Source organism: Jaculus jaculus, chromosome 6 (assembly GCF_020740685.1).
Source record: "Jaculus jaculus isolate mJacJac1 chromosome 6, mJacJac1.mat.Y.cur, whole genome shotgun sequence".
Classification (NCBI taxonomy): Eukaryota; Metazoa; Chordata; class Mammalia; order Rodentia; family Dipodidae; genus Jaculus; species Jaculus jaculus.
In genome coordinates, this window is record NC_059107.1 from 1669312 (window position 1) to 1694559 (window position 25248).

The following is a 25248-nucleotide window of genomic DNA, read 5'->3' on the forward strand; positions in this document are numbered from 1 at the left end:
CTGACCAAAGCCAGGCCTGTTCTAAGTGATTCCTGAGGTCCTTCCAGCCCTGGCCCTCCTGAATCTGTTTAGTCACCAGCCCCAGAGGAAAGGCAGGTGGGGTCAGGGTGTCTGGGCAACACAGCCCACCACAAGGGTAGGGAGAAAAAAAGAAGAGGCTAGAGTTAGCTTTGGCTCTGGGGAGAAGGGGGAGGAAGGCCAGAGGAAGGAGGAGACAGAGGAGGAGGGCCCTCGGGTGGAGGTGGGGGGGGATAGACCAGCCCAGAGCTCTGAGTGGCTTCCTGTGGCCCGTCTCTAAACCCCTCCACATTCCTGCGAGCCCTTCAGACTGCCGGAGCTGCTCTGCCTACCGCTGCTGTCTGCCCGCCTGTGCCGAGGTACCGTCACCCCTGCCCACCCTTCCCTCCTGCAACCACATCACCAGCCTGAGAGAGGAGCCTGGCTGCGGTGCATCCCCACGGGCTCCCCATATGGCTACACTGAAGGCCACTGTCCCCAACTGGCCGCCTGTTGCTTTTCAAAAGTGTCACTAGGTCTGCAGAAAATAATCTGTTTGTGTGTGTGTGTGTGTGTGTGTGTGTGTGTGTGTGTGTGTATGTTGGGGGGGTGTTTTCTCTCTGGTGCAGATGTCTGTCCTTTTTCCCCCCATCTGGCGGTGGCTGTCTCCTTTCCTGGGACTCTGGTCGGTGCCTGCCCACCGCAGCTGCCCCAGGGATCTGGCTAGTCTAGCTCCCTGTTTAAGAAGAGCCTCTCCCTAGGTTTGGTTCTGGCTTGAGGCACTGTTTTCCAAAGGAGAGCATACAGGAAGCTTGGGACGACCTGTGAACCAGAAAGATGGAGCAGCCGCTTTAGTCAGCCCCTCGGGAGAAGTCCCCCACCCCCGCCACGCACAGGACACACAATCGTGGCGCCACTGAGCCTGAAATGGCACCGGCCCTGGGTTGCCGTTGTTCCTATCCGGGTGCCTTAGGGTGTGACAGTGCACAGCAGGGTGGGATGGCATCTCTTGGGCACCTTCCCTCCTCGCCGCTGCACTGTACCCAGGTCCGGTCCAGCCTAGCTGAGTTGTTCTGTGAACTTCTGTGTTTGTAACCCCCCCAACACACACACCGCCCCGGGAGGGCGACATTGGGATGGCTCTCCCCAAAGGGAACAGGAGACGTGTGTCTTCCTCAGGGGAGGCCTGCCTGCTCGCTGGGGAGAAAGTATTTCTTTCTGGTCCCCTCCCAAGTGGCCATGGTATGGAGAGACACAAAGCCAGTGGGATGGCGGATCTCAGGCAGGGCTTGTGGGAGAGCTTGCCAGGGTCTTCCCCGTCCTGTCCTTCCCTCCCCTGCCTGCTGTGCCCTGAAGCATTCAAAGAAAGTCTTGTACCTGAGTCTATAAAGTGGTCTTTGAGTGGTCTTCAAGGTATTTGCAAGCCTCTTAAAATTGTGTGCCTAGTGAAGTGGTGTGTGTGTGTGTGTGTGTGTGTGTGTGTGTGTGTGTAAAAGAGAGGATGAGTATTTACAGCTTTTAGACATAGAAACCTCCAGAATGGGTACCAAAGTCCTGAAAGGGCCCTAGGGAATGATGCGGAGAAAGAAAACAAATGCATAGCCAGAGGGTGAAAGGGTGGGTAGGGCTGGGGGAAGAGTTAACCCAGCCTTCAGCTGCCACATCGACAGAGCCTGGAGCCCAGGGGGCGGGAGGAGGAGGGGTGGGCTGGGGAAGGAATCAACTTTTGAAACTTTCCCCAAGCCCCACCCACCAAGAGGCGCTTCTCCGCAGTGACTCACTCTCCGAGGAATGTGAGTTGCCACGGTAACCTTTTTTTTTCCAGGGTCTCTGCCTGCTAGCTTGGAGGGGCTCCTGGGAACATTGAGAGAGAATGGTCAGGCGCCTGGCTTGATCTGATTGCTCCCTCATTCCACCCTGCCCCCAAAATACAAGGATGACAGCAAACTCCAGGTCCCAGCCCCATCACCCAGTATCCCAAGGCAGCCTGGGGCGTGTTCAGTGACTAGAACTGAGTGTAGGAAAACCTGGATTTTTGATCTATGCCCAGAAGGGATTGCGGGGCCTTGAACTAATTTGCCTCCTTCCTTACGCCCCATTCCTCCTCATTAAGAACAGTCACAGTGGCTCCCTTCAGAGCATGTTGTGAATGAAATGGTGTAATGTGCCAGGAAGTACTTTATACACTGCCCTCCTAAGTGGATGGATGGGTTTTCAACACTGATGGGTTTGTCTAAAGAGCAGGTGAAATCACTCCCGTCTCTTTTTCTTCTGGCAGCTCCATCACTGGAAGTCTGTAGAGACCCTCTCTTTAACAAAAGTACTGCCAGGCTTTTAAAAAATCAACTGGATGTGTGTGGTGGCTGTGGTAGAAGGTTTCCATGAGTTCAAAGCCAGTCTGGACTAGAATGATAGCCTGCTTCAACAAAACAAAACAAAAACCATATTGTTTAAATTCGTCTTATTTTGGGGACCTTCTTGCATATTTCCCAAGAGACCTGTGCCCTTTACTGTGGGAAGAGCATTGGCCAAGGCCACAAACAGACATGGGTTGTAACTCAGTGTGTGATGTTGGCAAAGACGCTACCTGACTTGTCTCCAGTTTCTCTCTCTCACTTTCTCTGTCTTTCTATCTTTTTAATATTTTATCTTTATTTATTTATTTGATGGAGAAAGAGGGAGGGAGACAGAGAGAGAGAGAGAGAGAGAGAGAGAGAGAGAATGGGTGTGCCAAGGCCTCTAGCCACTGCAAACAAACTCCAGATTTGTGTACCCCCTTGTGCATCTGGCTAATGTGGGTCCTGGGGAATCGAACCTGGGTCCTTTGGCTTTGCAAGCAAATGCCTTAACTGCTAAGCCATCCCTCCAGCCCTTTTACTTTCTTTTTACTTTCTTTCTTTCTTTCTTTCTTTCTTTCTTTCTTTCTTTCTTTCTTTTTTTTTTTTTAATAGATTTTCGAGGTAGGATCTTGCTCTAGCCAGGCTGACCTGGAATTCACTATGCAGTCTCAGGGTGACTTTGAACTCACGTCAATCCTCCTACCTCTGCCTCTCAAGTGCTGGGATTAAAGATGTGCACCACCACACCCAGCTCTCCCAGTTTCCCTTTCTATTGGATGGTGAATCTGAGCTCAATGGGCTCCTGGTATACTTCTAGCTCTGAAGTCCTATGAACCCAAATCCCAGACACTGAATTCCTTGGCTTGCAGTCTTAATGGCCACCCCTCCTCTCTTTGGAAAGGAACTAGAGAGCAGGACTGGGGTGCCCAGGGTTCTGGGTAGACCCTTCTCTGTCTGTGAAGACCCCTCATCCAGTCACACAGAGGGGCTTGCTATTTCCTGGCTGAAAATGAGCTTCAAGTGGCAAAGGAAGGACCTGGGGGATGTGAGGTAAAGCGTTGAGTATTTGTCTGTTGAGGCCTTTTGTGCTGATGGAGACGGATGGAGAGACACAGAGTTAACACAAACCCGTGGGGCAGCCAAAATAAGTAAATGACATATTCGTGACCTCTTGTATCTCTCTGAGCGACACGCACATGCACACGCACGCTCCCCAGGTACATGTACTTGGTGGATTTGACAACCCTAGTCCTCATCAGGACAAAACAGACACTAAGGCCATAAGTCACCTGTGCAGACACACCATGAGGTGTGCAAACACCCACAAACAGAACACTAATCATGACAAGGAGACAGTTACATAACAGGCGCACAACCCAACTATCCCTATATTTTCTTTTCTTTTCGAGGTAGGGTCTTGCTCTAGCCTCAGGGGGGCCTCGAACTCACAGCAATCCTCCTGCCTCTGCCTCTGAGAGCTGGGATTAAAAGTATGAACTACCACACTTGGTTGATCCCTTTATTTTCTTTTAAAAAGAAACATTTAATTTATTTAATTTATTTATTTGAAACAGAGAGAGGGGGAAGAGAGAGTGAGAATGGGTGCTCCAGGGCCTCCAGTCATTGCAAACGAACTCCAGATGTGTGCGCCCCCTTCTGCATCTGGCCTACGTGGGACCTGGAGAGTTGAACCTGGGTCCTTAGGCTTCGCCGCCTTAGCCATGAAGCCATCTCTCCAGCCCTGTCTCTTTATTTTTAAGATCAAGAACTTGAACCTCAGGAAGGGGAAGGAACTTACTTGAAGTCACACAGTAGGTTGGTGTCTGAGCCCAGCTGCCAGGTCTTTGAAACTGTGTCCTCTCCCTGTCCCCTTTCCAATTTAGAGTTGGGCTCACACCCTTCCTCTGTTGGGCTTAAATCCTATGCATAATAGGTGGTTAGTAACCCTTCCTCCCTTCCTTTGCTGGCCCACATTGGCTTACCCTAACCCACATGGCTTTGTCATTAGGCCCAAGCCCAACTAATATGGCTGGTAAGCGGTTTACAGCGGTGGCTGGCTCTCCTGCTGGCTCCCTCCCAGCAGGAGAGAGGGGGAGGCTAGCAGCCAGCCCTAGGGATTAGTGAGGCGGCCTCTCCTCCACAATGGAGAGTGTGATCCCAGGGACAGCTGGGCTGTGCAGACCCGGGGCCAGCAAGTAATGACTTGACAGAAACGCTTAGAAAGAAAGCCTCCTCCTTAGCCAGAGGCCGTCTTGCACGGTGCATCCGCTCTGCCGTCATCCTCCCAGCCAGGGCTGCCCACAGGGAAACAGAAATAGTTAACTCGCCGGACTAGGGAGATGTTTCAATGGGCTACATGCTTGCTGGGCAAGCATGAAGACCTGAGTTCAAGTCCCCAGAGCCCTTGTAAATGCTGGTGGCATATGCCTGTAATCCCAGCACTGGGGAGGAGGAGACAGGCACAGAGGCAGAGGTAGGAGGATTGCTGTGAGATCGAGGCCAATCTGAGAATTCCATGTTCTAGCCTAGGCTAGAACAAGACTCTACCTTGAAAAACCAAAAAAAAAAAAAAAAAAAAAAAAATAAATAAATAAAGGTGGCAAGCAGTTGAGGAAGAGCCCGAAGTTGACGTACCTGTCCATATGTCCACGCACACCCCTCCATGTATGTGCCACATATGGACACACATACACATGTGCACACCTGTGCCCAAAAAAGCAGACAGTTAGGAAAGAAAAGGACAAGAAAAAAGAAGTGACCGTTCTATCCAGAGCCGGGTCCTTCCAGAAACTTTGCATGAGGGGCAGATGCCTTGGGTCATCCCATGGACATCAGATTTAGCAGAGAACAGAGTGAACATCTGCATCTATCTGAACATCTTGAAGTTTGGCTCACCTACAAGCTTCCAGATGACCCTGAGTGAACCGTTGTTCCTCTCTAAAGCAAGAGGCAGGGCAGAGAACTAGTAGTCACTGGAATTCTGATGCTGTGCCAGACTGGGGTGGGGGGGTGCAAAATGTTGCATGATTGATTAATGATGTCTGCCACGGGCACAGGATGGGTGTGAAAAGGCATATATGCTGCACGTCTGCTGTCTTCGGCCTTTTCCAGACGTATCGTCCTGGACACTTCCATGTTGTTTCTCATCCCCTCCATTTTGTGGTCACCCTTATTGCAGCTGTGGCTTCCCAGAGGGCACTGAGGAGGATGCTGGGGCTCCACCCTGAGCCTAGGCAAGCCACAGTGGAACGTGGCACTTTAAGACACTGTGGAATTTCAGTTGGGTGGCATCCAGCCTCTAGGACTGGAGCTGCCTCTGAGTTTGCTCCAGAATCTCACTGACCCTAGCTTTTAGCATCTGTGGCACCCTCAAAGTTTTCCATAATATTCTCTTCCAGCAACAGATATTAGAAATGGAAACAGAGATGCTGGAGAGATGGCTTAGCAGCTAAGGTGCTCGCCTGTGAAGCCCAAGGACCCAGGTTCGATTTCCCAGTACCCACATAAGCCAGATGCACAGGGTGGCACTTGCGTCTAGAGTTTGTGGTGGCTAGAGGCCCTGGCATGCCCATTCTCTCTACCTGCCTTTTCCTCTATTTCGCTCTTTCTCTATCTTAAATAAATAAATAAGTAAATAAATAATTTTAACAACAAAAGAAATGGAAACTGGGAGTCTAGGAGGTGGTACAGAGGGGTGGCATCCCAGAACCTTCGCTCAGGAGGTCACAGCTGAAAGGGCCTGAGGGGCTTCCTTGCCCAAGGGTCTCTCAGGGAACTTAGAGATAGTTCAAGATGGCTCATGAATGTCCAAGTGGGCAGACTGTCACCCTCACCTCCACTCCAGTTTTCTCAGCTCTCTGTTTACTTATTTGCATGGGCATGGGTATGCCAGGGCCTCTTCCTGTTGCAAAGGAACTCCAGATGCTTGTGCCATTTGTTGCATCTGGCTTACATGGGTGCCAGGAGTTAAACCCAGGGCTGGCAGGCTTTGTAGGCAAGCGCCTTTAACCATTGAGCCATCTTTCCAGTCCTTGACATTTTCTTTTTTTATGTTTTAAGCTCATGCATTTTTTTTTTTTTTTCGTTTTTTTGAGGTAGGGTTTCACTCTAGCCCAGGCTGACCTGGAATTCACTATGTAGCCTCAGGGTGGTCTCGATCCTCCTACCTCTGCCTCCTGAGCACTGGGATTAAAGGCTTGCGCCACCACGCCTGGATCAAGATTTTTTTTTTAATATTTGTATTTATTTATTTGAGAGAGAGATACAGAAATAGGCAGAAAGACAGACAGAGAGAGAGAGAGAGAGAGAGAGAGCAAGCCTGCCAGGGCCTCCAGCCACTGCAAACAAACTCCAGATGTGTGTGCCCCTGTGCATCTATCTGGCTTACGTGGGTCCTGGGGAATTGAACCTGAGTCCTCTGGCTTTGCAGGCAAGCGCCTTAACGGCTAAGCCATCTCTCCAGCTCATGCATTGAATGCATACATTCACATGTCTCAACACACACAGGCTGCTTGAGATAATAGCCCTTCTGTCCCAGTGCAGCAAGCTTTAGTGGCAGGATTTCATGCCTTATGTCATTACACGTCTGTGACCTTAAGTAGGGTTCTTCCTGTACAGAGGGGTGAGGGAAGTTTAGGTCCAGGAAGTGGAGAAAATTTCCTGACATTTTTGGGAGAGCTGGGAGCAGGGTTGACCTTCCCTGGTACTTGGCCTCCTACCCCCGTGGGGAGGCCACCTCCAAGCAGCTGTGGTTGATCAAGCAGGAATGCCAGCATAGACATGTGGACACAGTGCCATGGCCACCTCTCTGCCCTGATCAGGCAGTGTGTACGGGAGGTGGCGGGGGAGGGGGGGTTGGAGCCCTCCTTGTTTCTGGGCTCTGGCTTCTGGCAGCCTGGCCCGCAGCTCCCTCTGTGGAACTTCTTTGGGCTTGTTTACCAGTCAGACATGGGGTGAGCTGCTTGACTCGTGTGGCGCAGCCTGGGGCCCAGCCTGCAGCCCTGCGTCCTCCGCAGGCCCGGCTCTTGCCTCTCACCTCTCCTCCTGGTTTGCAGGTAAAGGGCCGTGATTACTGCACTGATCTTGTTCTGTTTTGTTTTGGAGACAAACTCTCCCTATGTAATCCAGACTGGCCTTGAACTCCTTATATAGTCAAGACTGTCCTCAAACTCACGACCCCTGCCTCAGCCTCCTGGGTGCTGGGATTTCAGGTGTGTGTGACCACGCTCAGTAGCACAGGATTCTAGAGGGCTTGGAGACTCTGAATCAATCGCTTTATTCTACCTCGTGTTCTGGGCCTTTCACAGTAGGCATGCTATTCCCATTTCACAGATGGGCAGGGATTGGTTGAGGTTCAGAGACTCTGAATGAGGACACATAATTGCTGAGAGCCAGGCTTTGAGCCAGTGTGTCCCGGTTCCAGAGCTGGGAGCTCCTCTTCATGCCACACTGCCCATGGACCCACTCTGTCCACTACGGTGGACGCTTCCTACATGTGGCCATCTAGACGTACATCCATCCAAATGTTACACAGTAAGAAGCCCGTTGTTCATTCCCACGGGCGGCGTGTCAAAGGCTCAGTAGCCACAGGCAGCAGGAGGGCGTCGTCTTCCCTGTGCCTCAGAAACGAGGAGCTGGCAAGGAGAGGGTCCCCGCCGAGCGCACTGTCCAGCTACTTCAGCTGCATGGGTGAGCTCTGGGTTCAGCGAGGGACCCTGACCGTGGCCTCCACAGTTGCACGCATGTGAGCTACACACACGCGCACATGCAGGTTCATGTGCACGCACCCATATCCACACCCACAGCAGAAACAAGCAAGCAAAGAAAAATAGAGCCGGGGATGATGGCTCACACCTGTCATCCCCACATTTGGGAGATGTAGGAGGAAGGATGAGGACTTCACAGTTAGTCTGGGCTACTTAGCAAGTTTGAGGCCAGCCAGAGCTACATGAGAGTTTGTCACCCCCGCCCCCAAAAAAAGAAGCAGGCGTGGTGGTGCAAACCTTTAACCCCAGCACTCGGGAGGTGGAGGTAGGAGAATCGCAGTGAGTTCGAGACTACATAGTGAATTCCAGGTCAGCCTGGGCTTCAGCGAGACCCTACCTCGAAAAACCAAAAACAGGAAAAGAAAGGAAAAGAGCCTGCTAACTGCAAGCCCACACGGACCAATAGCTGCCGCAGCCAAGTACAGAGAGCTGTTTGACCCTCTAGACGGGCCTCGGTGTCCCACCAGCCGGGCACTCAGCCGGGCACTGGTGGCGCTCAGAGTGTGTGTCCTTTGTAAGTCTGCGGTGCCGAGTGGTACCGCTGTGGTAGTCAGTGTCCCGGGGTGCTCCGAGGACCCTCTGTAGTTTTGGAGGGAGGCGAGCCTTAGGGTGGGATGGGGTCGGGGACGGGACGGGAAAAGCTGGCTGTACTTTTCCATCCCTGAGTCCTTCCAGAGGGAGACAAGTAACCTTGTCTTCGGGGCCCTTGCTGGCAGCCGAGGCTGGGTTTTCAGTCATCTCCAGAGCAAATAGAGGCAGAAGGAAGGGACTGGATGTGCAGGACAAGGGGAGGTGGCGGTGGGACGAGGGCTCCTGGTGCCCGCAGTTGGCGTCTACAGAGCCAAAGGCAATACTGTTGCCCTTCCTTCCCTGCCCAGTGCAATTTCCTACCTGCACCCAGGGCCAGTTTGGACCAAGTGGGTCTCATTTTAGTGACTACCTGGGAGCGAGTGGCTGCCAAGGGGGAACAGCAGAGGCAGGAAACATGCCAGTGACTGGATTTCATGTCCTGGGATGTTGACTGTGGGCAGACATCTTCCTGTGCAGGCCTTAGTCTAGTCATCTGTACGGTGGGGCAGAAAGACCTGCCTGGAGCCCACGCTGAATGCTGACTTGTGAAAACCCCGCAGAGAATGGAGACACTCGTGCACCATGGTACACTAGAGACACGCCCAGAGGGGGTTCCATTCCCGCTCTGGTTTGGATGGGAGGTGTTTGGAAGGCACCTGGGGCATGCTGGGGCCTGGATTTAATGGGAGAGGGTCACAGTCGATCAATCATACTCAGCTGGAGTGACAGTTGTATCCCAACTAGCCTTGAAGGGTGGGTGGACCCCAGCTTCTTTGGCCAGTGGTGTGTTAGAGAAGTGTCTCCCAAGCATGCGGGGTGGGGGTGGCTGTGCAGTCGAGGGCTCCCCTGCCTGCTCACCCCTCCTCTGGAGGAAAGGAACTCTGGAACTGGCAATGGGGCACCTGGCTGAACTAAAAGGTGGAAAGGAACTCCTCCCAGGAGTTCACGTTCTCTGCTCAACACTCCATCTGCCTTTGCCTCCGCCCACCCTCCAGCCTCTGGACATGCTGTAAAGCACTCGGGAGGGCTGGGAGGATGGCTCAGTGGGTAGAGTGCCTGCCACACAAGCACAAGGACCCAAGTTCAATACCCAGCACTGTGGTACCCACTCGAAATCCCCATGCTGGGAAGGCAGAGAAAGGAAGCCCTGGGGCCTGATGGCTACTTAGTCTAACTGAATCAGTGAGCTTTGGGCTTAGAGACCCTGTGTCAAAGAGTCAGGTACAGAGGGACTGAGGACAACACCCAGTGTCTACCACTGGCCTCCACGCACACGAGTGCACACACAGAACTCATACAGACACGTGCGTGCACAACACACTCATATACAAGCAAAAGCACTTCAAGCCCTCCAGGATGGAGACCCAGAGACAGCATGGTGGGTGGGAAAGGTGCTGGATGGGGGGACAGGACAGTCCCAGAGGAGCCAAAAAACCCCCAACCCTTCTCTCCCCTTCATCAGGAAGAGATGTCCAGGCATGGGTGTTGGTCTCTTTGGCTCTCTAACCCAGAGCTTAGGACATGCCTCGTCCTGGCCTGGCTTCTCCAATGACATGACCTCACCATCAATGAAGTCTGGACAAAGTGACTTTTGAGCTCTACCTGTCAGTCTGACTTTGACCTTTCCATTTCAAGTGATCTCAGACAAGCCTGCCATTGATGCTTTCTTCCTGTTCCATGGGTCCAAAGCCACATGCACGGCATGTTGACCTTGTGTCTTCCAAATGGGCAAATAGGAGCTTCCCCAGTGAAGCTCGAGGAAACAAGTGAACAACTGTGTGAGGGAGAGGAACATTCCAGAATCTGCCTGGACAGGGAAGACTGGCCTCCTCCCTCATAAGGGACGTGGGGCCCTCATGAAGCAACGCCAAGTTCCCCGTTGCTTTAATTTGCTGGTTGGTCTTCTTTCGCACCCACTCCAGGAGCAGGCGGCAAGGTTCTGAGCTCCGTGAGCTCAGCACAGGACTCTTGGGAAGCCCGTCTTCCTCGGCTTGCTCCTGCCACCCAGATACGATCTGCATAATTTGGTGGTGCTGGGGAGTGAACTCAGTTTTCTGCACGTGGCAGGCATGTGCTCTGCCACTGTGATAAAATCCTCAGCTTAAATTTCTGGACAGTTAAAAAAAAATACATATATATATATATATATTTGAGAGAGAGAGAGAGAGAAAGAGAGAGGAAGAGAATAGACACACCAGGGCCTCCAGCCACCATGAATGAGCTCCAGACACACGTGCTGTTTCTGTGTATCTGGCTTATGTGGGTACCGGGAAATTGAACCTTGATCTTCAGGCTTCACAGGCAGGCGCCTTAGCTGCTGAGCCATCTCTTCAGCTCAAGTTCTGGACTTAAAAAAAATCACAAATATTAGCATCTAAGGGAAGAAGAGCCATGCTACCTTGGAAGGATGTGACAAGACTCACGTACACCTGCGTGTGTTTGTTCTGGTGTGGGGACTGAACCCAGGGCCTAGGGCATGCTGAGCGCTGCCACAGACTCCAGCCTCCCCTCACTGGTTAGATCGCTGTGAGAGCTTTCTCAAGACTCCTCCCACCACCTCAACGCTGGCTGCCTGACCCTCTCCAGCGAGGCTGGGGAGCCAAGGTCTGGAGAGGACGGAGGGTTTAACCAGCACACTGAGGCGGTACTGAGGGAGCAAGAGCCACGGCATTCGGCCCCAGGCTCAGCGGATTTGTTCACGATGCCAGGGCGCCTCCCAGAGCCATGCATGACCCCTTGAGAAGTCTAGGAGAAGGCTACAGATGATGAGTTAGGTAGGGAAGTTGTCTTTTTAAAACTTGACCTTGGGGGCTGGAGAGATGGCTTAGTGGTTAAGGCACTTGCCTGCAAAGCTAAAGGATCCAGGTTTGATTCCCCAGGACCCATGTAAACCCGATACACAAGGTGGCACATGTGTTTGGAGTTTGTTTGCAATTGCTAGAGGTCCTGGCATACCCATTCTCTCAATCTCTCTCTCAAATAAAAAAATAAAAATAAAATATTTTTAAAAAACTTGACCTTAGCTGGTGTGGTGCATGCCTTTAATCCCAGTATTTGAGAGGCAGAGGTAGGAGGACTGCTGTGAGTTCGAAGTCAACCTGGATTACACAGTGAATTCCAGGTCAGCGTACCCAGTTGATGCTGTGATGGGATAGAACTCAGGGCTTTGTGCATGATAGGCAAACAATCTACCAGTTGAGCTCCATTCCCATGTATATAAGTGTGGAGGTGTTGAGCAACCAAAGAGGGAAGAATTAGTGGCTTTGACTGAAAAGTTGTTTTGAGGACAGAGGGAACAGACTTGCTGTGTGGGGCTACAGGATAGACCAGAAATGTCAAGGAGACAATTAGATCATGACAAAGAAGAATTTTCTCAAGTCATCTGGAAATGGTAACCCATTTAATTAGTTAGCACAAGAAGTCACTTGTCCCCACCACAGATCTTTGTCATGGGTGACATTTTGGTGTTAAGTCAGCAGAGGAGATTCTGCTCCAAGATCCCTTAAAGTCACAAGTCAGAAGTGGGGTCTGAGCAGAGACCAGGGGAACTTTCTAGATCTTAGCTAACATCCCCCTCTGCAATACATGGAAGCATCTGGAAGGTTTCCTCCTGCAGGATCCCAAGGAGCGCTTTCCTTATGGGTAGAATGGGGGAAAAAATGTGTTGCAGTCATTTCCATGGGTCACATTCCAGACTGTTGTTCTTTGTTTAAAATGTGGAGCTCATTGTCTGAAATTTTGCAAGGGATGGCTGCCCACTAACTTCTCCCATTGCCAAGGAGGAGAGAGAGGCGGGTGAGGAGGAAGATGAGGGGGAGAGAGGAAACTGAGTGGGGAGGGGGTTGGAGGACTACAAGAAGGGGGAGGAAGAATGTTGGGGGAGGAAAGGGGTGAAGATGAGAGGAGGAGACTTTGGGGAGCAGAGGAAAATCTTACAGAAGGAATGGTGGGAGGGCTCTAGACCTGGCACTGTCCAAAAATTAGCCCGCCAGCATTGTGGATCACTTTTCCACTTAAATATATAATGGGTGTGCTTAGAATGGAGGCTTCTTATCACACTGTGGGTGGAGAGCTCTGTGGCCCTTTGCTGTCAATGGGAGGAAATTGTAAAGTGAACACAGAGCACCAAGCCAACTCCTTGTCCTTGCAGCTGCGTGTGGGTCCCTGGGGGCTCTGAGCCAGGACTGCTCTCCCTGCTAAAAAGGTGGATGGATAGGAGCTGGAGAGATGGCTTAGTGGTTAAGTGCTTGCCTATGAAGCCTAAGGACCCTGGTTCGAGGCTCAATTCCCCAGGACCCATGTAAGCCAGATGTTCAAGGTGGCACATGCATCTGGAGTTCATTTGCAGTGGCTGGAGGCCCTGGTGCTCTCTCTCTCTTTCTCTCTGTCTCTTTCTCTCTCTGTCTGTCGCTCATTAAAAAAAAGAAAAAGAAAAAGTGGCTGGATGGCTATCGGAGGTGCCGAAGGCGTCTTAGCCCAGATGGAGGCTTTCACAGAGCCAAAACTGAAAGCGTGGAAGGAACCACCTTCCCGCCCCACCTTTCACCATGGGTGAACACATTTTGCCTAAAATCATTTTGCACAACTCAGGCACTTGGAAGGAAGCCCCCTCTTGCTGACCTTTCTTCTCTTCTCCCCCACAGGGTCCAGCACCATGAGGGCCTGGATTTTCTTTCTCCTTTGCCTGGCCGGAAGGGCCTTGGCCGCCCCTGTAAGTACCCCAAGATGCCATCTGTGTCTCGACCTCATTCCCTTCTCTCTGGACACTCAGAGGAGGAGGAACTTCCTCATCTCAAGTTATCTGTTATCTATCCAAGACTTTCTTGGGTTTAGGGATGTGGCTCAGTTGGCAGAGTGATTGCCTAGCATGCCTGAAGCCTGGTTTCACCCCCAGCACCGTGTAAAGCAGACACGGTGGCACATTCCTGTAATCCCAGGACTCAGGGGGTGGAGGAAAAGGATTGGAAATTCAAGGTCATTTTCAGTAACACAACAAGTTCATTTTTTTTTTTTTTTTTGAACCAGGCATGGTGATGCATGCCTGTAACTGCAGTGTTGGGGGGTAGAATGGGGGGTGGAGACAAGAGAATCCCTGAAGCTCACCGGCTATTCCAGCCTAATAGCTGAGCTTCCAACTAATGATAGCCTCATTCTCAAAAAGGGGTGGATGAGCCGGGCGTGGTGGCACACGCCTTTAATCCCAGCACTTGGGAAGCAGAGGTAGGAGGATCGCCGTGAGTTTGAGGCCACCCTGAGACTACATAGAGAATTCCAGGTCAGCCTGGGTTAGAGTGAGACCCTACCTCAGAACCCCTGCAAAAATGGGTGGATGGTGAACATGAGGAACAACACCTGAGGTTGTCCTCTGTGTGCACATGTGGGTCCACACACAAACACATGCCACACACAATACAACCCCCAACCTTTCTCTTAAGCCAATAAGTTTAGAACCACTGGCTGGAGGTTCCAGAGAAAAGAGTTTTCTATAATTTCAAGTTCTGATGTGCCCATTCTCTGTCTGTCTCTCTTTTATTTCTTTCTGCTTGCAAATAAACAAATTACATTTAAAAAGAAAAAGAAAAGAAAAGGAAGGAAGAAAGGAAAGAAATGTTCTTGGAAGCTACATCGTGGGTGGTCTAGGCACTGTGGATGTCTGCTCTGTAGTAAATTGTGCATGGTGGCTCACACTATTGGAGAGCTATGTGGACTACACAGGGATCCCTGCCTAAATGATAGGAAATTACATATCAAATAAAAAGGAGTTCTTCTATTTTCAGAAGCCTCTCCTTTACATACCCCACCTTGGGGTTCCTGAGACCCAGCCAGGGGCATTGAGCCCCGCTCCCTAGCGTTATGCTCCAGACCTCCAGATGGAAGCTGGCCTTGGACTTCCTCTGAACCCTTCCTTCTTTTCCAGCAGCAGGCCGAAGCCCTGTCTGAGGGAACAGCAGTGGAGGAGACGGTGGCTGAGGAGGCCGAGGTATGCGGGGTGGTGGTGGTGGTGACTGCAGGCCGGTCCTGCTCCGTGCAGTCCCTCCCCTGGGCAGTGCAGACAGGCACAGTGGGCTCCTCGCTAGAATGAGATATGGGTCCTGTGAGCACACAGTACCCATGTCCATCCTGAGTGCCCCCCAAAGGCCCCTGTGTGCGTCCCACGCCTTCAATAGAACTCTGCTGTTGGGAGCCACCATTTTGAACTTCCCTAGTTTTTACATTTATTCCATTGTCGCCCATAGTCCCCTGGGGCATGAAACAGTTGAAGGGGGACCTGCTGAGCTAAGCCTGGCAGGGGTAGTATCCTTGGGTGGACTCCAAGTCACCTCAACCAAGTTCTGGACAGATTTGACATAAGATTATGAACACATTTAATAAAATAATGATCAATACAAGATCCCACTGAAATTCTTCACCCCGGCATTCGTGCTCTAACAGGGGCCCCCTCCACCTTCCTGGCTGGCCTCTCACTGTCCCCCTGAGTTCCTAAGGCCTCCAGGAAGCCCCGTAGTCTTGCCCCGTTCTCCCAGGTCTGGGGTGTGCATTCATTCTTCCCTTCCCATCCTAGGTACCTGTGGGCACCAACCCTGTGCAAGTGGAAGTGGGGGAGTTCGAGGACGGTGCTGAGGAAGCTGTGGAGGATGTGGGAGCCGAGAGTAGGTCCCTGCCCCGCTCCCTCGTAGCCGGGCACACCCAGCCCGACGGCTGCAGCGCCCAAGGGCCACCCAGGTTTCTGCTCAACGAAATGCTGGCCGTGGCCCTCTGGGCCATGGAGAGAGAGCTGACGATGCTCAGGCTTGGGGAGGCTGGAAAAGATCTGTTCATGATTGGGTCGCCCAGATTGTGAGGCGCCGGGCAGGAAGGGAGGCTCCCCATCAGGATGAGGCCTTTTCTCCTACAGCTCCCCAAGACTCCATAGTTGGCCTTCACCTTGCCACCGAGGTCATGGTCCCATTTTGTCACCGAGGTCTTCCTGGGGCCTCTGTCTCAGCTCGAGCTCCACTCAGGAGCCACTCTGACAAGGGATGCCAGGCAGCTTCTGGCTGACACTTAGTAGCTCCAGGAAATGGGCTAGAGCCTGACATCACCTTTCCTGCCGCCTGTGGAGATCGTGCCAAAGGGAGAGATGTAGGCCCTGAGGACCTGGGGAGGTGGGGAAACTCCAGCCTGCGGGTTGAAGCATCAGTGTGTGTGTGGGGGTGTAGTAGCAAAGAGATTCAAGGAAGGTGTGAATCCTCTGAGCCTTCATACCAGGCTGTGATGAAGTGACATCAGGGCACAGCGAGGGTTGTAGACAAAGTAGGAGACCATCCACAGAGAATGATGAAAATACCCTAGCGCATGCCTGGGGAAGACCTGGCTAGACTGAGTGTTGCTTAAGGGACAACTCAAGGTGTTTGGAGCAAGCTGAGCGCTGTCTGCGGGAGCCGAGCAGGTGTGGTGGCGGTGGGGTCTCTCTTCTGAGTCACATCCCTTTCCTCCTCTATGCCCACCTTATCTGCTGTTTGCACAACACAGCTAGGCCCTATTGTTCAGCACGGCCCCTAGATTCCTCTTCCTGTTCCTTTACGGGCATTTCAGTCTGTGTTTGGGCCTCACAGCTTCTTGGGCTCCATAACAACAGTTCAAGTTCCAAACCATTTTAGAAAGTGCTTTCAATGCAAAATGCCTCACTGCATTCCTTCAGTGAGCAGCTGAAAATCCCAGCAGTTGCCCCAGGCCTTGGGGGAGCCATATGCATACGATGTTCCCAATTCCGCCTCTAAGCCTTCAGGCCCCTACTAAGGGACTGGTCCCGGCTTCAAATTGAGCCTCAGATTCCCAGATTCCCATACTTGTGGGTTCTAAGCTCTGTGGATGAGTGTTGAGGACTCAGGGATGACCCGCGCCCAGTGTGGAGGTGGGGGTGTCATGGGATTATGAACGGCTGTTTTTTCAAAACTCCATCTGCATATCTTGGGGTGGGCGTGCCAGCCTGGTGTGCTCACTCTGTGCCCTGGGCCTTTCAGACCCCTGCCAGAACCACCACTGCAAACATGGCAAGGTGTGCGAAGTGGACGAGAACAACACCCCCATGTGCGTGTGCCAGGACCCCACCAGCTGCCCTGCCCCCATCGGCGAGTTCGAGAAGGTAAGTGTGGGGGGGTCTGGCCCCAGAAGTTTGTGGGTGTGGGGGTTCCCTGGGGGCAGTTCCAGTCTCAGAAGTGTCCTCGCTAGGGCCCATCCCAGCAAGGAAGTGGCGCCGAGTTGGAGGTGAGGGGCCTACCTGGCCTGAATCCCTTTGGCCACTGGCAAGAATTTAGCCAGCACCACAGGATCCCCAAGCTCTAGGGGTGTCTACATAATCTCAGAAGAATGTCCTCTCTGTATCTTAGCAGAGAGCGTCCTGCCCACAAACATGGGTCTGGGGTCAGCATGAAGGCTGTCTCCAATACTCATCTCCACTACTTGTGGGCGGTCATCTCAGCCAAGGTGCCAAGACTTCCTAAGGCTTCCTATGTCAGAAGATGGGCATAGTGAATTCCAAGTCAGCCTGGGCTAGAGCAAAACCCTACCTTGATAAACCAAGAAGGAAAAGAATCAATTTTACTTTGGCCACGCCTGGCAACACTGGCCTGTCACCCCCATCACTAGGAAGCCTGAGGCAAGAGGACTGCAAGTTCAAGACCTGCTTTGTCTCTAGAGTATGCTCCAGGACCAGACTGAGCAACTCAGCAAGACTGTCTCAAAAAAATAAATAAATAAATGAAATAAAAATTTAAAAAAATGAAGGCATTCCAAAACCCTAGGCTTAACCCTGGTATTGCAAAAAGAAAACACTAGTCTGCAGGCATGGCCCGAGGTGCCGACTTCTGCTGGAGCTTGGGTGCTGTGTCGCTGTGACAAAATGCCTGACCAGAAGGACCTCCAGGGAGGACGGTCTCCTGTTGGCTCTCGGTTTGAGCACACAGCCCATCATGCTTACCCAGAACGAGGGCAGCAGGGCACCGTCAGGGTGGAGGAGGGCCATGGAAAAAGGACCAGCTTCAGGATGACAGACAGGTACCATGTGCTTCGTCAACAGGTATGCAGCAATGACAACAAGACCTTCGACTCCTCCTGCCACTTCTTTGCCACGAAGTGCACCCTGGAGGGCACCAAGAAGGGCCACAAGCTCCACCTGGACTACATTGGGCCGTGCAAATGTGAGTCTGCCCCAGACCTGGCCAAGCCTCCCGTCCGTCCCCAGGAAAGAGGCCGTCCCCGGCGCGGGCGCTCTCCTGGCCAACGCCATGCTGTGTGATCTTGGGAAGTGTCCTCCTCTCGCTGAGCCTTGGGCTTCCCACTTAGCAAACGAAGTCATGACGTACGCTGGGAGGGGCCTGAGTCACTGCGGAAGCACAGACTGGGAGGAGGGTTGCTGGAACCTTCCACCAGCACAAAGACAACCACTGGGTCATTATCTCTAGAAGGTTCTGAGGGTTTAACATGCCTGAGCCTTCTGCTCCTTGCTCCCATCAAGCTATATGCGAGGATGGACATTTCAAACACCTCCCAGCTTTTGGTGTCTCCAGAGTGGGTCCCCCTTCTTCTAAGATCTCACCCTGCCCATCACCCAGGACGGTCATCCTCTGGGGTGACCCTCAGAAAGTCAGATGGAGGCTGGGCAAGGAGCAGGCGTGCCTTCATGTCTACCCACACATCAGCCTGCAAGGGGACCAATCCAGAGAGGCTGAGCTGTGATGGCCAAGGTGGCCTACTGGAGTGACTGCAGGAGTGGCACAGGGAAGGTGGAGGGCATCTGGGCAGCGTGTCAACCCTGCCTGGAGTTCACACTGATCACTCTTGTCCTCTGGACCCTAGACATCCCCCCCTGCCTGGACTCCGAGCTGACAGAATTCCCCCTGCGCATGCGGGACTGGCTCAAGAACGTCCTGGTCACCTTGTATGAGAGGGACGAGGGCCACAACCTCCTGACCGAGAAGCAGAAACTGCGTGTAAGTGGTCTTTTCCCAGCCTGCTCCTGGGCGCCCTTCTGTCTCTGGCTGGCTGTGATCATGGTGGCCTTGGCCCCATATTACGGGGTACCTTCATCCTGAACACCGGGGCGCATGCTTCCTGCCGCCTTTGGAGGCTCCCAGCCCACCTCAAGGGCTCTGAGGACAGCGGAGACCCAAGCAGCATCCCTGCCCATTTCTCCCCCACAAGCCTCTTCACCTTGGCTGGGCATATCAAGCATCCCAGGGTGTGGATCAAATGCTGATTCCTTGGCCCCTCCTGAGGCCTACTGAATCAGTGTCCCCATGAGGCAAGGCTCCAGAAACTGCACTTAATGTTCCCCTCGTGGGTAGCTCTATGAAGGAATCTTCGAGAGCATGGCGGGCCTCCTCATCTGAGAATGAGCTGCTGGCTCCTGCTTCTCCCTTCCCTTCACCCTGGGCTTTGGTCTTGGCTGGGCTGCAGTCACAGGTGGTGGTGGGGGGATCTCAGCTTGGTTACTGCACCCCTTCCCCCATAGGTGAAGAAGATCCATGAGAATGAGAAGCGCCTGGAGGCCGGAGACCACCCCGTGGAGCTGCTGGCCCGCGACTTTGAGAAGAACTACCACATGTACATCTTCCCTGTCCACTGGCAGTTCGGCCAGCTGGACCAGCACCCCATTGACGGGTAAGAGCCTGGTGCCCCGGGAATGCGGGCTCTGATCTGGCCCCTGGCCAAAGCTGGCTGGCGGAGGCGGGTGGGGGGGGGGCGTCGAGGTGAGGCCAGCAGGTCCCCAGGTAGCCTTTGCTGTGTCCCTGGAGCCCACGGTCTGCCTGGACTTGGAGCAGAATAGACAAGCAACCCAAGAAAGGGGGCTGACTTGGGAAGAAGAAAGCCCAAAAAGGTGGGTGTGTGTGTGTGGAGAACACCTTCTCAGGTGTGCGAAGGCTGCTACTGGGGACCCATCCATGGAGAGAAAGACAGAGAGAGAGAGAGAGAGAGAGAGAACAGACCCAAACGCCCAGTCCTTCCACAGAGCACAGGAAGGAGGGCAACCCCTCTGAGGCTCCAATGGAGGCCCTAGAAGTCACCCCCAAATCCAGTCACTTGTACCCTCACTGCAAAGCATAGTCCTTGGTCTGGGTGTGATGGAGCATGACACGCCACACTGCAGGAAGTTAAGCAGGCAGCCCCCTCTGTACCCACCCTGGGAGCAAGAGTCCTTGCTCTTACACAGCCCCAAATAAAACACCCCACCTACTCCTTCCTGAGCTCCTTCCACTCTCTCCTTTGATGGTGAGACGCGTCTTATGTCAGGGGCCTGGGCAGACCCGTCCTCACGAGCCTGGAGGAGCGACCCTGGGTCAGGGAGGCTCCGGGTGAGGCTCGTGACTATGTGCAGCTGCATACGGGGACATCGCCCACGCTGGAGGCCGTCCTAGGCGCCTGGTTCTCTCGGGCTCTGGGAAGCTCTCAGCTGCTTCTCTCCCAAGCTGTTGCTCTGGCTGGGATCCAACTGAGTGACACTGGGGTGTGGAAAGTCCTGGAGGGGACAGTCCTGGGGGACATCTGAATCCCACAAGCCACAGGGCCTGGAGGGAAGGTTCCAGGTGGACTGTAGGGGGTGTGTAGCTGGGAAAGTGCTCTAGCCTCCTTGCCTGCGTCCTGTCCTCACGTGAGTGGGCTTGCTTTCTCACCAGCAACACAGGGGAGAGGGTCCCTGCCAGTTCAGACGCAGCGTGAGGCCTGTTAGGAGTGGGAGGCTGAGAAGAAAATTGCAGACAGTGTTCCTTGGAGTCCCTTCGCAGGGAAGGGTGTCTTGGGAATAACTAATTGTGGATTCTGGGCGGAATTTTTTTTTTAATAAGTCATCCCTATGCTCTGGAAGCCAAGGTCAGCACAGAGGACAGAGATGGCCGTCAGTGGGAGAGGAAGGAAAGGGCTTCCTTAAGGTCATTACACGGTATGCAAAGGGTCCACAAAGGAGGCCCAAGTACCTGTTACTCCTCACTTCCCTTCAGCTCTGTCCCAGCCCCTCGCGGCAGTATGGCACCAGTTGTTTTTGCTTGCTTTTTGGGGGTGTCAAAGGTTGGGTTTCACTCTAAGCCAGGCTGATCTGGAATTCACTATGGAGTCTTAGGGTGGCCTCGAACTTCACAGTGATCCTCTTACCTTTGCCTCGAGTGCTGGGATTCAAGGCGTGCGCCACCACGCCTGGCTTGTTGCTTGCTTTTTTTTTTTTTTTTTTGGCGCTGGGGATGGAAGCCAGCCTCAAGGATGCCCAGCATGTGTTCCAGTGAGCTGCACCCCCCAGCCGTTACCAGTCTCTGGGTCTCTTTTTAGGCCTTTCTCTAGCTTCTGTAACTGTATCAGTGTGTGTGCATCGAGTCTCCAGTGTTGTTTCATACCAGACTTTGACCTACCGTAACTGGGGTGTCTATGTCCCCACTGCTCAGCCAATAGGGAACCGTTAAATGCTCCAAGAGACCCTTGCTATAGAGCCTGTGCGCCTCAGCACTGAAAGGGCCCTGAGGCCGGGTGGCCAACTCTATCCCCCAGTCCGATGGAGGGGGAAAACAGGCTCAGAATGGAGGGGCTGGGTTTCTGGCCCCGTGTGGTAGGGCAGACTGGCTGTGGTCGCCAGCTCATGCCAGGCTCCAGGCTGCCCTGTGCTCAGGTCCTGCCTGCCTCCCCCTGCCAGGTACCTGTCCCACACTGAGCTGGCCCCGCTGCGTGCTCCCCTCATTCCCATGGAGCACTGCACCACCCGCTTCTTCGAGACCTGTGACCTGGACAATGACAAGTACGTCGCCCTGGACGAGTGGGCCAGCTGCTTTGGCATCAAGGAGCGTGAGTATCCGTGCGCAGGGACCCAGGGGCTGCTCCTGGAGGGCGGGGCTGTTGTCTGCTGTGCTCCCCCCAAGTTCTCTTTCTCTGTCCCTTTCCCAGCCTGAAAGCATTAGTTCTCACTCTGACAAAGCTCTGTCTTGGGAACTGGCAGGCCTGGAGAGAGGACACAGGAAATGTAACTTGGCAGCAGCAAGTATGAGAGACCCGAATGGGCCAGAGAAAGGGAGATGAGGTCCCATCACGTAGTTCCTGGCGGCGCTGGGCTAGTCATGGGCTCCGGCCCCTGGGGTGGATGGTGGGGAATCCAGTGGTTCCCCGAGAAGGATGCACAGCTTCCTTGGTGCGCACACGTGTACACACATGTACACACGTATGTGAGGGCAGAGGAGGAGCATGGATATTGTTTTCTCAGGAGCACCATCCGCCTTTCTTTTTAAAGATTTTTTTTAAAGATTTATTTTATCTATTTACTAGAGTGAGACAGAGAGAATGGGCGCGCCAGGGCCTCTAGGCACTGCAAATGAACTCCAGACACATGCGCCACCCTGTGCATCTGGTTTACGTGGGACCTGGAGAATCAAACCTGGGTCCTTAGGCTTCGCAGGCATGCGCCTTAACTGCTAAGCCATCTCTCCAGCTCCCATCAACCTCTTTTTGAGACAGGATCCCTAACTGGTCCGGAGCTCACTAATTAGGATAGACTGGCTGGCCATTGAGCTCATGGGATTCCCCTGTCTCTGCGTGCCTAGTGCTGGGATTCCTGCCATACATTGCCATACTCAGCATTTTGTGTGGGTTCTGGGCATTGAACTCAGGTCCTTATGCTTGCAAGGCAAGCACTTTACTTGTTGGCTGTCTACCTGGCCCTGACCAACCTCATTTTTTATTTTCAAGGTAGGGCCTCACTCTAGCCCAGGCTGACAAGAATTCACTCTGTCCTCTCAGGGTGGCCTCAAACTCACAGTGATCCTCCTACCTCTACCTCCCCAGTGTTGGGATTAAAAGCGTGTGCCACCGCTCATTTTAGCTCCTCCTCTTCTTGCTTTGCAGAGGACATCGACAAGGATCTCGTGGTCTAAGTCCGTGGCTCCTTCCGCAGTCCCAGATTCTCTCTCTCTGAACATCCCCCCCACCCCTTCCCCCGACACACTTCCTGTTCCCCCAATGTTTAAAATGTTTGGATGGTCGGTTGTTCTGCCTGGGGATAAGGTGCTAACATAGACTCAATTGAATACATTCGCGGTGCTAACAATGAAAACTGTAACCCAAGTCACAACATTCTTCCATGTAACTCGACTCGGGCTTTTGCTTGCCCACCCAGTCCCAGCACCTCCTCTTCTGCGCCTCAGCGTCTCGCTGGCTGTGGTGGAAAGTTGCCTAAGGTTGCCTTACACACACTTACACACACACACACACACACACACACACACACCCTTCAGCTTTCCTCTTCATTTTTTTCTGCTCATTTAATACTTACAGTCAGACTTTTGTTCATTTCATTTCATGTCAGTTCATGGTTCATTTCATGTCAGTTCCTGGGTTGCTACTGGGTTTCTGGGGGTGGTCTGGAGGTAGGCAAAGGGAAGTAAGAGAAATGGGTATATAACAGACGCGAGGGTGTTCTGGGATGGGAAGACCCAGCAGCCAGAACCACATGGCAAGTCTTGAATGCCTGGAGCTGTGACCAAGAGAAGATTCTGGAACTGTTAAGAAACTGCAGCTTTTTCATCAGCCCCAGTTCCTCCCCATTTCTCCCTTTACTCTTCAGCCTGTTTCTTTTCACATTTGGCTGCTGGTTCCAATTTTGGGGAGCTGTAGGCTGTGGCATGGAACAGAATACCCCCACCAACTTCTTGGGGTGTTTCAGATTTCTTAGCTGCTCCAGGGACTGGGTGGCTGCTTCATAAAGGAAAGCCGGGGTCTAGAGAAAGATGAGAGTTGTAAGGTAGAAAAAGTGGAACTGGTGAAGTGTTTACTTCTGTGCTTCACATTTAGATGGCTGCCTTAAGGTTTCTAGCATGTTCCCCCCTTTCTTTTCTCTTTTTCCATCTTCCTCTAATCGAGAGAAATGTCTAAGTAGATGGGAAGGTCGGACCTCACAGGTGGAGAGCTCACTCACCTCCAAGCATTTCATGAGAAGGCTGCTTCTTACCGAGCGTACAGACCCTCACAGTGGCATGAGGAGTTTGCCAAATCCTTCAAAATAAAAAGTAACGACTTAGAAACTGCCTCCCGGAGTGATGTCACCTGTGTCTTCGTCTTGGGCCTTTTATTTCTCTGACCCACAGACGGGTCACCATCTGCACAGATGCAAATACCATGATGTATGTGTGCTCATATGTGCTCATACATTCACATACACACACAGGAAAGCTGTGTTTCTTGTGAGCGCAGATGCAACCAACTTAAGCTCAATGTCATGGGGTCTCATCTAACCTGTTTCATTAATGTGTTTTATTACCAGAATTAGGCTAAGGCATTATCCATTGATCAGTTACACAACATTCATTCATTCATTCAACAAATACTTATGGTTACTTGCCAGGCCCAGGGGACACCATAGTGGCAAAGCAAATAAAGCCTTTGTTGTGTTTTTTTAAAAAAATATTTTATTTTTATTTATTTATTTGACCGAGAAAGAGGGAGAGAGAGTGAGAGAATGGGCACGCCTTTATTTTTATTTATTTATTTGACAGAGAAAGAGGGAGAGAGAGGGAGAGAATGGGCATGCCAGGGTCTCCAGGATTGCAAACGAACTCTAGATGTGTGTGTTCCCTTGTGCATTTGGCTAACGTGGGTCCTGGGGAATCAAACCTGGGTCCTTTGGCTTTGCAGGCAAATGCCTTAACTACATCTCTCCAGCCCAAAGCCTTTGTTGTTTTTGGAGCCCAGAGAACAGGAACAGATGCATGAAATGATCACACAACCAAATATAACCTGCACAATGTCACAAGAGCAGCGAGTATGAGAGACTGTGTGCGCTTAACAGAGACACACGGTATTCTAGTGTATCAGTCTACGGTCACCATAGGAGTGATTCCTTGGCATGAGATTTTTTATTAGTTACTCTAGATATGGCACGTCCAATATTTTCATCCTAGCATTATCCCAGCATAATGTGAACCCATATGGCAGCCCCTGTCCATATGCGACTATTTTGATAATTCAAAATTCAGTTCCTGGGCCAAGAATGTGGTGGCTCACTTAGCAAGAGTGCTTACCTAGCAAGCCCAAAGCCCTGGGTTCTATCCCCAGCACGGTATAAACGAGGGATGGTGGTGCATGCCTTGGGAGGTGGAGGCAGGAGAATCAGGAGTTCAAGGTTATTCTCAGCTACATAGTAAGTTTGAGGCCAGCGTGATACACCTGAGTCTCAAATTTGTGTTCCTTGATCCCACTGTCCACGTTTCAAGGGCTTGAGAGCCACTCGTGGACATGGTTGCCCCCATGGGAGAGATCATCCTCACAGGAGTTCTAGATCACCAGAAGCCCACGCAGTGCTTTGTAAAGTGCATGCATGACAGCCAGGCTAGTGTGCGATTTATGGCTGATTTCTAAGACTCCCCACTGAGGTGGAGGAGAAGGCCCGAGAAGGGAGGGGGTCCAGTAGCCACGCACCACACCACTGGGCCTTCAAACGTCAAGCCTAGAAATTGGTCCCCTTCCCATCTCTTTTTTTTTTTCCTATTTATTTGCTTATTTGCAAGGAAGAGAGAGAGTGGGCAAACCAGGGCCTCCAGCTGTTGTAAATGAAGTCCAGATGCATGCAGCAC

General features: G+C 52.4%; 1 protein-coding gene across 2 annotated transcripts; it reads left to right on the forward strand.

The window, feature by feature from the left end:
• Positions 1-239: 239 nt before the first annotated feature.
• Sparc (secreted protein acidic and cysteine rich) lies at positions 240-23705 on the forward strand. Of its 2 annotated transcripts, none has more exons than XM_004666598.2 (10): positions 240-377; positions 13315-13382; positions 14589-14651; positions 15234-15321; positions 16675-16796; positions 17730-17850; positions 18509-18642; positions 19164-19312; positions 21327-21475; positions 22526-23705. In XM_004666598.2, the coding sequence occupies exons 2-10, from the start codon at positions 13326-13328 to the stop codon at positions 22552-22554; spliced, it is 912 nt and encodes a 303-aa protein (XP_004666655.1). In that variant the 5' UTR covers positions 240-377; positions 13315-13325; the 3' UTR covers positions 22555-23705. The 2 variants fall into 2 exon arrangements, with proteins under 2 accessions (XP_004666655.1, XP_004666656.1); XM_004666599.2 differs by having other exon boundaries at positions 14592-14651.
• Positions 23706-25248: the final 1543 nt, after the last annotated feature.

Coding starts and splice junctions, on each gene's coding strand:
- Sparc (XM_004666598.2), top strand. CDS start 13,326: ATGAGGGCCTGGATTTTCTTTCTCCTTTGCCTGGCCGGAAGGGCCTTG. Junction 16,797..17,729: donor CCATCGGCGAGTTCGAGAAG/GTAAGTGTGGGG, acceptor CTTCGTCAACAG/GTATGCAGCAATGACAACAA. Junction 18,643..19,163: donor CCGAGAAGCAGAAACTGCGT/GTAAGTGGTCTT, acceptor CTTCCCCCATAG/GTGAAGAAGATCCATGAGAA.